The sequence below is a fragment of the Cherax quadricarinatus genome, chromosome 81 (genome assembly GCF_038502225.1).
Source record: "Cherax quadricarinatus isolate ZL_2023a chromosome 81, ASM3850222v1, whole genome shotgun sequence".
NCBI lineage: Eukaryota > Metazoa > Arthropoda > Malacostraca > Decapoda > Parastacidae > Cherax > Cherax quadricarinatus.
The window spans coordinates 17,232,486-17,247,146 of NC_091372.1; the positions used below are offsets into that span (position 1 = coordinate 17,232,486).

The 14,661-nt window shown below is 44.9% G+C and overlaps 1 protein-coding gene across 2 annotated transcripts in view; it reads right to left on the bottom strand.

Moving 5' to 3' along the window:
* Window positions 1-13,396, bottom strand: part of LOC128706306 (uncharacterized) — a 160,609-nt gene extending 147,213 nt beyond the window's left edge. For both annotated transcript variants that reach the window (XM_070102475.1, XM_070102477.1), the window contains exon 1: window positions 13,251-13,396. In XM_070102475.1, coding sequence (XP_069958576.1) covers window positions 13,251-13,343 — 93 coding nt within the window. In that variant the 5' untranslated portion in view covers window positions 13,344-13,396. The remainder of the gene's footprint in view (window positions 1-13,250) is intronic.
* Window positions 13,397-14,661: the final 1,265 nt, after the last annotated feature.

Below are 14,661 nucleotides of genomic sequence, written 5' to 3' on the forward strand. Positions count from 1 at the left end.
TATTGTACAACCCACCACAGAACTGCAGGAGGCCAAGAGAAGAATACGATGAGAGCAACAGAGCAATGGTCGACACACTAGCCGAGGTGGCCAGGAGAGCACACATGAGGGGAGCAAAGTTACTAGTTATGGGTGATTTCAATCACAAGGAGATTGACTGGGAAAACCTGGAGCCCCATGGGGGTCCCGAAACATGGAGAGCCAAGATGATGGATGTGGTACTGGAAAACCGCATGCATCAACATGTTAGAGACAGTACTAGAGAGAGAGGAGAGGATGAACCAGCAAGACTGGACCTTGTATTCACCTTGAGTAGTTCTGACATCGAGGATATCATATATGAAAGGCCCCTGGGAGCTAGTGATCATGTGGTTCTGTGCTTTGACTACATAGTTGAGCTCCAAGTGGAGAGAGCAGCAGGAATAGGGTGGGAAAAACCAAACTACAAAAGGGGGAACTACTCAGGCTTGAGGAACTTCTTTCAAGACATTCAGTGGGAGAGGGAACTGACAGGAAAACCAGTACAAGAAATGATGGATTATGTGGCAACAAAATGCAAGGAGGCAGAGGAGAGGTTTGTTCCTAAGGGAAACAGAAATAATGGGAAGAACAGAACGAGTCCTTGGTTCACCCAAAGGTGTAGGGAGGCAAAAACTAGGTGTACTAGAGAATGGAAAAGGTACAGAAGACAGAGAACTCAGGAAAATAAAGAGATTAGCCGAAGAGTCAGAAACGAATATGCACAGATAAGAAGGGAGGCTCAGCGGCAATACGAAAATGACATAGCATCGAAAGTCAAGATTGACCCGAAGCTGTTGTACAGCCACATCAGGAGGAAAACAACAGTCAAGGACCAGGTAATCAGACTGAGGAAGGGTGAAGGGGAATTCACAAGAAACGACCGGGAGGTATGTCAGGAGCTCAACACAAGATTTAAAGAAGTATTTACAGTGGAAACCAGTAGGACTCCAGGAAATCAGAGCAGGGGGGTGCACCAGCAAGTGCTGGATGAGGTACATATAACCAAGGAGGAGGTGAAGAAGTTGCAATGCGAACTTGACACCTCAAAGGCGGTGGGACCAGACAACATCTCTCCGTGGGTCCTTAAAGAGGGAGCAGAGATATTGTGTGTACCATTAACAAAGATCTTCAACACATCATTTGAAACTGGGCAACTCCCTGAGGTATGGAAGATGGCAAATGTAGTCCCAATTTTTAAAAAGGGAGCCAGACATGAGGCACTAAACTACAGACCTGTATCACTAACGTGTATAGTATGCAAGGTCATGGAGAAGATCATCAGGAGGAGAGTGGTGGAGCACCTGGAAAGAAACAAGTGTATAATTGACAACCAGCATGGTTTCAGGGAAGGAAAATCCTGTGTCACAAACCTACTAGAGTTTTATGACAAGGTGACAAAAGTAAGACAAGAGAGAGAAGGGTGGATCGACTGCATTTTTTTGGACTGCAAGAAGGCCTTCGACACAGTTCCTCACAAGAGGTTACTGCAAAAGCTAGAGGATCAGGCACACATAACAGGAAATGCACTGCAATGGATCAGAGAATACCTGACAAGGAGGCAACAACGAGTCATGGTACGCGACGAGGTGTCAGAGTGGGCGCCTGTGACAAGCGGGGTTCCACAGGGGTCAGTCCTAGGACCTGTGCTGTTCTTGGTATATGTGAATGACATAACGGAAGGGATAGACTCAGAAGTGTCCTTGTTTGCGGACGATGTGAAGTTAATGAGAAGAATCAAATCGGATGAGGATCAGGCAGGACTACAAAGAGACCTGGACAGGCTACAAGCCTGGTCCAGCAACTGGCTCCTTGAGTTTAACCCTGCCAAATGCAAAGTCGTGAAGATTGGGGAAGGGCAAAGAAGACCGCAGACACAATACAGTTTAGACGGCCAAAGTCTGCAAACCTCACTCAAGGAAAAAGATCTGAGGGTGAGTATAACACAGAGCATATCTCCCGAGGCGCGCATCAATCAGATAACTGCTGCAGCATACGGGCGCCTGGCAAACCTACGGATAGCGTTCCGATACCTCAGTAAGGATTCGTTCAAGACTGTGTATACCATTTACGTCAGGCCCATACTGGAGTATGCAGCACCAGTTTGGAATCCACACCTAGTCAAGCACGTCAAGAAATTAGAGAGAGTGCAAAGGTTTGCAACAAGACTAGTCCCAGAGCTACGGGGATTGTCCTAAGAAGAAAGGTTGAGGGAAATCGGCCTGACGACAGTGGAGGCAAGGAGGGTCAGGGGAGACATGATAACGACATATAAAATACTGCGCGGAATAGAAGAGGTGGACAAAGACGGGATGTTCCAGAGATGGGACACAGACACAAGATGTCACAATTGGAAGTTAAAGACTCAGATGAATCAAAAGGATGTTAGGAAGTATTTCTTCAGTCATAGATTAGTCAAGCCGTGGAATAGCCTAGAAAGTAAAGTAGTGGAGGCGGGAACCATACATAGTTTTAAGGCGAGGTATGATAAATCTCATGGAGCAGGGAGAGAGAGGACCTAGTAGCAATCATTGAAGAGGCGGGGCCAGGAGCTGTGAATCGACCCCTGCAACCACAAATAGGTGAGTACAAATAGGTGAGTACACACACACACACAGAATCAAAGAGACATCCCCAGACATAATAGCACTCACAGAAACAAAACTCACCAGAATAATAACAGATTCAATCTTTCCATCCGGATATCAAATCTTCAGGAAAGACAGAGGGAGGAGAGGGGGAGGAGGAGTTGCACTGCTCATTAAAAACCAGTGGGGTTTTGAGAAAATGGAAGGAATGGATGGCATGGGCGAAAGGGACTACTTAGTAGGAACAATCCAGTCTGAGGGACATAAGGTGATAATTGCAGTAATGTACATCCCACCACAGAACTGCAGGAGGCCAAGAGAAGAATACGATGAGAGCAACAGAGCAATGATCAACACACTAGCCGAGGTGGCCAGGAGAGCACACATGGGGGGAGCAAAGTTACTAGTTATGGGTGATTTCAATCACAAGGAGATTGACTGGGAAAACCTGGAGCCCCATGGGGGTCCCGAAACATGGAGAGCCAAGATGATGGATGTGGTACTGGAGAACCTCATGCATCAACATATTAGAGACACTACCAGAGAGAGAGGAGAGGATGAACCAGCAAGGTTGGACCTTGTATTCACCATGAGTAGTTCGGACATCGAGGGTATCATGTATGAAAGGCCCCTGGGAGCTAGTGATCATGTGGTTCTGTGCTTCGACTACATAGTTGAGCTCCAAGTGGAGAGAGTAGCAGGAATAGGCTGGGAAAAACCAAACTACAAAAGGGGGAACTACTCAGGCATGAGGAACTTCCTTCAAGACATTCAGTGGGAGAGGGAACTGACAGGAAAACCAGTACAAGAAATGATGGACTATGTAGCAACAAAATGCAAGGAGGCAGAGGAGAGGTTTGTTCCCAAGGGAAACAGAAATAATGGGAAGAACAGAACGAGTCCTTGGTTCACCCAAAGGTGTAGGGAGGCAAAAACTAGGTGTACTAGAGAATGGAAAAGGTACAGAAGACAGAGAACTCAGGAAAATAAAGAAATCAGCCGTAGAGCCAGAAACGAATATGCACAGATAAGAAGGGAGGCTCAGAGACAATATGAAAATGACATAGCATCAAAAGTAAAGACTGACCCGAAGCTGTTGTACAGCCACATCAGGAGGAAAACAACAGTCAAGGACCAGGTAATCAGACTGAGGAAGGGTGATGGGGAATTCACAAGAAACGACCGAGAGGTATGTCAGGAGCTCAACACAAGATTTAAAGAGGTATTTACAGTGGAAACCAGTAGGACTCCAAGAAATCAGAACAGGGGGGCACACCAGCAAGTGCTGGATGAGGTACATATAACCAAGGAGGAGGTGAAGAAGCTGCTATGCGAACTTGACACCTCAAAGGCGGTGGGACCAGACAACATCTCTCCATGGGTCCTTAAAGAGGGAGCAGAGATATTGTGTGAGCCATTAACAAAGATCTTCAACACATCATTTGAAACTGGGCAACTCCCTGAGGTATGGAAAATGGCAAACGTAGTCCCAATTTTTAAAAAGGGAAACAGACATGAGGCACTAAACTACAGACCTGTATCACTAACGTGTATAGTATGCAAGGTCATGGAGAAGATCATCAGGAGGAGAGTGGTGGGGCACCTGGAAAGAAACAAGTGTATAATTGACAACCAGCACGGTTTCAGGGAAGGAAAATCCTGTGTCACAAACCTACTAGAGTTTTATGACAAGGTGACAGAAGTAAGACAAGAGAGAGAGGGGTGGATCGACTGCGTATTTTTGGACTGCAAGAAGGCTTTCGACACAGTTCCTCACAAGAGGTTACTGCAAAAGCTAGAGGACCAGGCACACATAACAGGAAAGGCACTGCAATGGATCAGAGAATATCTGACAGGGAGGCAACAACGAGTCATGGTACGCGACGAGGTGTCAGAGTGGGCGCCTGTGACAAGCGGGGTTCCACAGGGGTCAGTCCTAGGACCTGTGCTGTTCTTGGTATACGTGAACGACATAACGGAAGGGATAGACTCAGAAGTGTCCTTGTTTGCAGACGATGTGAAGTTAATGAGAAGAATCAAATCGGACGAGGATCAGGCAGGACTACAAAGAGATCTGGACAGGCTACAAGCCTGGTCCAGCAACTGGCTCCTTGAATTTAACCCTGCCAAATGCAAAGTCATGAAGATTGGGGAAGGGCAAAGAAGACCGCAGACACAATATAGTTTAGATGGCCAAAGACTGCAAACCTCACTCAAGGAAAAAGATCTGGGGGTGAGTATAACACCGAGCATATCTCCTGAGGCGCACATCAATCAGATAACTGCTGCAGCATACGGGCGCCTGGCAAACCTACGGATAGCGTTCCGATACCTCAGTAAGGATTCGTTTAAGACTCTGTACACCATCTACGTCAGGCCCATACTGGAGTATGCAGCACCAGTTTGGAATCCACACCTAGTCAAGCACGTCAAGAAATTAGAGAAAGTGCAAAGGTTTGCAACGAGACTAGTCCCAGAGCTACGGGGATTGTCCTATGAAGAAAGGTTGATGGAAATCGGCCTGACGACACTGGAGGCCAGGAGGGTCAGGGGAGACATGATAACGACATATAAAATACTGCGCGGAATAGACGCGGTGGACAAAGACGGGATGTTCCAGAGATGGGACACAGACACAAGAGGTCACAATTGGAAGTTGAAGACTCAGATGAATCAAAGGGATGTTAGGAAGTATTTCTTCAGTCATAGAGTAGTCAGGCCATGGAATAGCCTAGAAAGTGATGTGGTGGAGGCAGGAACCATACATAGTTTTAAGGCGAGGTATGATAGAGCTCATGGGCCAGGGAGAGAGAGGACCTAGTAGCAATCAGCGAAGAGGCGGGGCCAGGAGCTGTGACTCGACCCCTGCAACCACAAATAGGTGAGTACAAATAGGTGAGTGAGTACACACACAGTCAGAGCAGAACAGAGCAGCAAGGGCAAGTGCACACACAACTATCCTCAGAACCATACAACCTATCACACCATCCCAACACACACTACAGTCCATACCCACAGCTTCCACCCAACACCGAGCTATAGAATCCCACAGTATGCTACCAGGTCTCCCATCCTCACAGGCCCCCCAAACCACAGTGTTGGAAAGGAAACTGAAGGTATGTTACACAGACGCTGATGGAATAACAAATAAGTGAGAGGAGTGGCACGAAAGAGTCAAAGAGGCATCACCGGATATCATAGCTCTCACAGAAACCAAGCTTACGGATATGATAACAGATGCCATCTTTCCAACGGGATACCAGATCCTGAGGAAAGACAGAGGGAACAGGGAGGGTGAAGGAGTGGCACTGCTGATGAAAAACCGATGGAATTTTGATGAGCTGGAGAGAGGAGACAGCGGAGAAGAAAGTGATTACATAGCGGGAACGCTTCACTCTGGAGGTCCCAAGGTGGCAATTGCAGTGATGTATAACCCACCACAGAACAGGAGGAGGAGGAGGCAGGAGTATGACGAGAGTAATAGAGCGATGGTTGACACACTGGCTGCAGTGGCCAGAAGAGCTCATACATGCAGGGCAAAGCTCCTGATCATGGGTGACTTTAACATCAAGGAGATCGATTGGGAGAACTTGGAGCCACATGGGGGCCAAGATACATGGAGGGCTAAGATGATGGAGGTGGTACTGGAAAACTTCATGTACCAACACGTAAGGGACACTACAAGAGAGAGAGGAGAGGATAAACCAGGAAGACTGGACTTAGTATTCACCTTGAGTAGTGCAGATATTTAGGAGATCACACATGTAAGACCCCTTGGGGCCAGCAATCATGTGGTTTTAAGCTTCGAATACACAGTAGAGCTACAAGTGGAGGGGGAAGCAGGAAGACCAGGACGAATGAAGCCAAACTACAAGAAAGGGGACTACACGGAAATGAGGAACTTCCTGAACGGGATTCAGTGGGACAGAGAACTGGCAGGGAAGCCAGTTAATGAGATGATGGAATATGCAGCAACAATGTGCAAGGAGGTTGAGGAGAGGTTTGTACCCAAGGGTAACAGGAATAATGAAAAACCCAGGATGAGCCCATGGTTCACCCAAAGGTGCAGGGGGGCAAAAACCAAGTGTGCTAGGGAATGGAAGAAATATAGAAGACAAAGGACCCAGGAGAATAAGGAGAACAGTTGTAGAGCCAGAAACGAATATGCACAGAAAAGAAGGGAGGCCCAACGACAATATGAAAACGACATAGCAGCGAAAGCCAGATCTGACCCAAAACTGTTATACAGCCACATCAGGAGGAAAACAACAGTCAAGGACAAGGTAATCAGGCTAAGGAAGGAGGAGAGACAACAAGAAATGACCGTGAAGTATGTGAGGAACTCAACAAGAGATTCAAAGAAGTGTTCACAGAGGAGACAGAAGGGGCTTCAGAAAGACCGAGAGGTGGGGTACACCACCAAGTGCTGGACACAGTGCACACAGCCGAGGAAGAAGTAAAGAGGCTTCTGAGTGAGCTAGATACCTCAAAGGCAATGGGGCCAGATAACATCTCCCCATGGGTACTGAAAGAGGGAGCAGAAGTGCTATGTGTACCCCTAACAACAATATTCAATACATCTGTAGAAACAGGGAGATTGCCTGAGGCATGGAAGACAGCAAATGTTGTCCTAGTCTTTAAAAAAGGAGACAGACATGAAGCATTAAACTACAGACCAGTGTCACTGACATGTATAGTATGCAAAATCATGGAGAAGATTATCAGGAGAAGAGTGGTGGAACATCTAGAAAGGAATGATCTCATCAACAGCAGCCAACATGGTTTCAGGGACGGGAAATCCTGTGTCACAAACCTACTGGAGTTCTATGACATGGTGACAGCAGTAAGACAAGAGAGAGAGGGGTGGGTGGATTGCATATTCTTGGACTGCAAGAAGGCGTTTGACACAGTTCCACACAAGAGATTAGTGCAAAAACTGGAGGACCAAGCAGGGATAACAGGGAAGGCACTACAATGGATCAGGGAATACTTGCCATGGCAGGAAGACAGCAGCGAGTCATGGTATGTGGCGAGGTGTCAGAGTGGGCAACTGTGACCAGCGGAGTCCCACAGGGGTCAGTCCTAGAACCAGTGCTGTTTCTGGTATTTGTGAACGACGTGACGGAAGGAATAGACTCAGAGGTGTCCCTGTTTGCAGATGACGTGAAGTTGATGAGAAGAATTCACTCGATCGAAGACCAGGCAGAACTACAAAGGGATCTGGACAGGCTGCAGACCTGGTCCAGCAATTGGCTCCTGGAGTTCAATCCCACCAAGAGCAAAGTCATGAATATTAGGGAAGCGGAAAGAAGACCGCAGACAGAGTACAGTCCAGGGGGCCAGAGACTACAAACATCACTGAAGGAAAAAGATCTTGGGGTGAGTATAACACCAGGCACATCTCCTGAAGCGCACATCAACCAAATAACTGCTGCAGCATATGGGCGCCTAGCAAACCTCAGAACAGCATTCCGACATCTTAATAAGAAATCGTTCAGGACCCTGTACACCGTGTACGTTAGGCCCATATTGGAGCATGCGGCACCAGTTTGGAACCCACACCTAGCCAAGCATGTAAAGAAACTAGAGAAAGTGCAAAGGTTTGCAACAAGACTAGTCCCAGAACTAAGAGGTATGTCCTACGAGGAGAGATTAAGGGAAATCAACCTGACAACACTGGAGGACATGAGAGACAGGGCGGACATGATAACGACTTACAAAATACTGAGAGGAATTGACAAGGTGGACAAAGACAGGATGTTCCAGAGATTGGACACAGCAACAAGGGGACACCGTTGGAAGTTCAAGACACAGATGAATCACAGGGATGTTAGGAAGTATTTCTTCATCCACAGAGTAGTCAGGAAGTGGAATAGTCTGGGAAGCGATGTAGTGGAGGCAGGATCCATACATAGCTTTAAGCAGAGGTATGATAAAGCTCATGGTTCAGAGAGAGTGACCTAGTAGCGTCCAGTGAAGAGGCGGGGGCCAGGAGCTCGGACTCGACCCCTGCAACCTAAACTAGGTGAGTACACACACACACACACACGCACGCACACACACACACACACACACACACACACACACACACACACACACACACACACACACACGCACGCAATCAGCGAAGAGGCGGGGCCAGGAGCTGTGAATCGACCCCTGCAACCACAAATAGGTGAGTACATACACACTACAGGACTGCAGGAAGGCCTTCGACACAGTTCCTCACAAGAGATTAGTGCAGAAACTAAAGGATCAGGCGCATATCACAGGAAAGGCACTGCAATGGATCAGAGAATACCTGACAGGGGGGCAACAACGAGTCATGGTACGTGATGAGGTATCAGAGTGGGCACCTGTGACGAGCGGGGTCCCACAGGGGTCGGTCCTAGGACCAGTAATATTTTTGGTATATGTGAATGACGTGATGGAAGGGTTAGATATACAAGATATACAAGTACATGTACAAGGTATACAAGTACATGTACAAGGTATACAAGTACATGTACAAGGTATACAAGTACATGTACAAGGTATACAAGTACATGTACAAGGTATACAAGTACATGTACAAGGTATACAAGTACATGTACAAGGTATACAAGTACATGTGCAAAGTATACAAGTACATGTACAAGGTATACAAGTACATTTTCAAAGTATACAAGTACATGTACAAGGTATACAAGCACATGTACAAGGTACAAAAGTACATGTACAAGGTATACAAATACATGTACAAAGTACACAAGTACATGTACAAGGTACACAATTACATCTACAAGGTACACAATTACATGTACAAGGTACACAAGTACATGTACAAGGTATACAAGTACATGTACAAGGTATACAAGTACATGTGCAAGGTACACAAGTACATGTACAAGGTACGCAAGTACATGTACAAGGTATACAAGTACATGTACAAGGTACACAAGTACATGTACAAGGTACACAAGTACATGTACAAGGTATACAAGTACATGTACAAGGTATACAAGTACATGTGCAAGGTACACAAGTACATGTACAAGGTATACAAGCACATGTACAAGGTACGAAAGTACATGTACAAGGTATACAAATACATGTACAAGGTACACAAGTACATGTACAAGGTACACAAGTACATGTACAAGGTACACAAGTAAATGTACAAGGTACACAAGTACATGTACAATGTATACAAGGACATGTACAAGGTATACAAGTACATGTACAAGGTATACAAGTACATGTACAAGGTATACAAGTACATGTGCAAGGTACACAAGTACATGTACAAGGTACACAAGTACATGTACAAGGTATACAAGTACATGTACAAGGTATACAAGAACATGTACAAGGTATACAAGTACATGTACAAGGTATACAAGTACATGTACAAGGTATACAAGTACATGTACAAGGTATACAAGTACATGTACAAGGTATACAAGTACATGTACAAGGTATACAAGTACATGTACAAGGTATACAAGTACATGTGCAAAGTATACAAGTACATGTACAAGGTATACAAGTACATTTTCAAAGTATACAAGTACATGTACAAGGTATACAAGCACATGTACAAGGTACAAAAGTACATGTACAAGGTATACAAATACATGTACAAAGTACACAAGTACATGTACAAGGTACACAAGTACATCTACAAGGTACACAATTACATGTACAAGGTACACAAGTACATGTACAAGGTATACAAGTACATGTACAAGGTATACAAGTACATGTGCAAGGTACACAAGTACATGTACAAGGTACGCAAGTACATGTACAAGGTATACAAGTACATGTACAAGGTACACAAGTACATGTACAAGGTACACAAGTACATGTACAAGGTATACAAGTACATGTACAAGGTATACAAGTACATGTGCAAGGTACACAAGTACATGTACAAGGTATACAAGCACATGTACAAGGTACGAAAGTACATGTACAAGGTATACAAATACATGTACAAGGTACACAAGTACATGTACAAGGTACACAAGTACATGTACAAGGTACACAAGTAAATGTACAAGGTACACAAGTACATGTACAATGTATACAAGGACATGTACAAGGTATACAAGTACATGTACAAGGTATACAAGTACATGTACAAGGTATACAAGTACATGTGCAAGGTACACAAGTACATGTACAAGGTACACAAGTACATGTACAAGGTATACAAGTACATGTACAAGGTATACAAGAACATGTACAAGGTATACAAGTGCATGTACAAGGTACACAAGTGCATGTACAAGGTACACAAGTGCATGTACAAGGTACACAAGTGCATGTACAAGGTACACAAGTGCATGTACAAGGTACACAAGTGCATGTACAAGGTATACAAGTACATGTACAAGGTATACAAGTACATGTACAAGGTATACAAGTACATGTACAAGGTATACAAGTACATGTTCAAGGTATACAAGTACATGTACAAGGTATACAAGTACATGTACAAGGTATACAAGTATATGCACAATGTATACAAGTACATGTACGAGGTGTACAAGTGCATATACAAGGTGTACAAGTGCATGTACAAGGTATACAAGTGCATATACAAGGTGTACAAGTGCATTTACAAGGTATACAAGTACATATACAAGGTATACAAGTACATGTACAAGGTATGCAAGTACATGTACGAGGTATACAAGTAAATGTACAAGGTATACAAGTACATGTACAAGGTATACAAGTACATGTACAAGGTATACAAGTACATGTACAAGGTATACAAGTACATGTACAAGGTATACAAGTACATGCACAAGGTATACAAGTGCATGTACAAGGTATACAAGTAAATGTTCAAGGTATACAAGAACATGTACAAGGTATACAAGTACATGTACAAGGTATACAAGTAAATGTACAAGGTATACAAGTACATGTACAAGGTACACAAGTACATGTACAATGAACACAAGTACATGTACAACGTATACAAGTACATGTACTAGGTATACAAGTGCATGTACATGGTACACAAGTACATGTACAAGATATACAAGTACATGTACAAGGTATACAAGTATATGCACAATGTATACAAGTACAAATACAAGGTGTACAAGTGCATGTGCAAGGTATACAAGTACAATGTACACAAGTACATGTACATCGTATACAAGTACATGCACAAGGTATGCAAGTACATGTACAAGGTATACAAATACATGTACAAGGTATGCAAGTACATGTACAAGGTATACAAGTACATGTACAAGGTATACAAGTACATGTACAAGGTATACAAGTACATGCACAAGGTATGCAAGTACATGTACAAGGTATACAAGTACATGTACAAGGTATACAAGTACATGTACAAGGTACAAGTACATGTACAAGGTATACAAGTACATGTACAAGGTATACAGACCATAGCTGACATCAGTGACATACTACTATATAGAAAGTCCCTTGTTATGCTGAGCATTTCCCGCAAATTAGGTCAGTTTTGTCCCAGGATGTGACCAACACCAGTCCACTAACACCCAGGATGTGACCCACACCAGTCCACTAACACACAGGATGTGACCCACACCAGTCCACTCACACCCAGGATGTGACCCACACAAGTCCACTAATACCCAGGATGTGACCCACACCAGTCCACTAACACCCAGGATGTGACCCACACCAGTCCACTAACACCCACGATGTGACCCACACCAGTCACTAACACCCAGGATGTGACCCACACCAGTCACTAACACACAGGATGTGACCCACACCAGTCCACTAATACCCAGGATGTGACCCACACCAGTCCACTAATACCCAGGATGTGACCCACACCAGTTCACTAACACCCAGGATGTGACCCACACCAGTCCACTAACACCCAAGATGTGACCCACACCAGTCACTAACACCCAGGATGTGACCCACACCAGTCCACTATCACCCAGGATGTCACCCACACCAGTCCACTAATACCCAGGATGTGACCCACACCAGTCCACTAACACCCAGGATGTGACCCACACCAGTCCACTAACACCCAGGATGTGACCCACACCAGTCCACTAACACCCAGGATGTGACCCACACCAGTCCACTAACACCCAGGATGTGACCCACACCAGTCCACTAACACCCAGGATGTGACCCACACCAGTCCACTAACACCCAGGATGTGACCCACACCAGTCCACTAACACCCAGGATGTGACCCACACCAGTCCACTAACACCCAGGATGTGACCCACACCAGTCCACTAACACCCAGGATGTGACCCACACCAGTCCACTAACACCCAGGATGTGACCCACACCAGTCCACTAACACCCAGGATGTGACCCACACCAGTCCACTAACACCCAGGATGTGACCCACACCAGTCCACTAACACCCAGGATGTGACCCACACCAGTCCACTAACACCCAGGATGTGACCCACACCAGTCCACTAACACCCAGGATGTGACCCACACCAGTCCACTAACACCCAGGTACCCATTTTAGACCCTGGGTGTGGCCAGGGACAGCAGGTGTCTTATGGAAACACGTCCCTAAAGTTTTCCAGCCGTACTGGAAGAGATACGAACTCCAGATACTTCTATATAAATAACACAGCTCAAAAACAGTTATAAGTAGGCTTTACTTACCAGATTAGCGACAATGTTGATGTACCTTGTGATGCCCATACCAACTTTGCCATGGTCAACGAGCTTACGTAGAGCAACGTTCACATTTCCCATGAGAGGAGTCAACAGGACCACGGCTTCCCTTTCTGAAAAATTAAATGAGTTTATCTTACACGAGGATTTACAGAATGATTCTAGTTTTGACAGTGATCTGTTTTGCTGCAGTTGTAAGTCTTGCTAGAATTTCTAATTAAGAGGCATTCTATGTGATTGATGTGTTTAGCATATCTTTTTATTAACACATCGGCCGTTTCCCAACAAGGCAGGGTAGCCAAGAAAAGAAAAACTTTCATCATTATTCACTCCATCACTGTCTTGCCAGAAGGGTGCTTTACACTACAGTTTTTAAACTGCAACATTAACACCCCTCCTTCAGAGTGCAGGCACTGTACTTCCCATCTCCAGGACTCAAGTCCAGCCTGCCGGTTTTCCTGAACCCCTTCATAAATGTTACCTTGCTTACACTCCAACAGCACGTCAAGTATTAAAAATCATTTGTCTATATTCACGCCTAACACGCTCACACATGCTTTCTGGAAGTCCAAGCCCCTCGCACACAAAACCTTCTTTACCTCCTCCCTCCAACCTTTCCTAGGCCGACCCCTACCCCGCCTTCCCTTCACTACAGATTTGTACACTCCTTAAGTCATTCCATTTTGTTTCTACCTCTCTACATGCCCGAATCACTTCAACCCCCCCTCCCTCAGCCAACTGGATAATAGTTTTGGTAATCCCATACCTCACCCTAATTTCCAAACTATGAACTCTCTGCATTATATTCACCACACATTGCCCTCAGACATGACATCTCCACTGCCTCCAGCCTTCTCCTTGTTGCAACATTCATCACCCATGCTTCACACCCATATAAGAGCGTGGGTATAACTATACTTTCATACATTCCCCTCTTTGCTTCCAAGGACAAAGTTCTTTGTCTCTACAGACTCCTAAGTGCACCATTCACTTTTTTCCCTCATCAGTTCTATGATTCACCTCATCCTTCATAGATCCATCTGCTGACACGTCCACTCCTAAATATCTGAATACATTCACCTCCTCCATACTCTCTCCCTCCAACCTGATATCCAATATTTCGTTATCTAATTTTTCTGTTGTCCTCATAACCTTATTCTTTCCTATATATCACCACCAGCCTTAACCATAACCTTTCAACTAGACAAGTATCTCTTATCTGTAAAGTAAAAGGACACAAATGCAACTAATGTGACATTTATTGTGGCAACGTTTCGCTCTCCAGGAGCTTTATCAAGCCATTACAAACAATACATGGACACAGAGGGTATATAAAGGCTCAGAGTGAGGTGCAATACTAGTAGTAGTAGTAGTAGTAGTAGTAGTAGTAGTAGTAGTG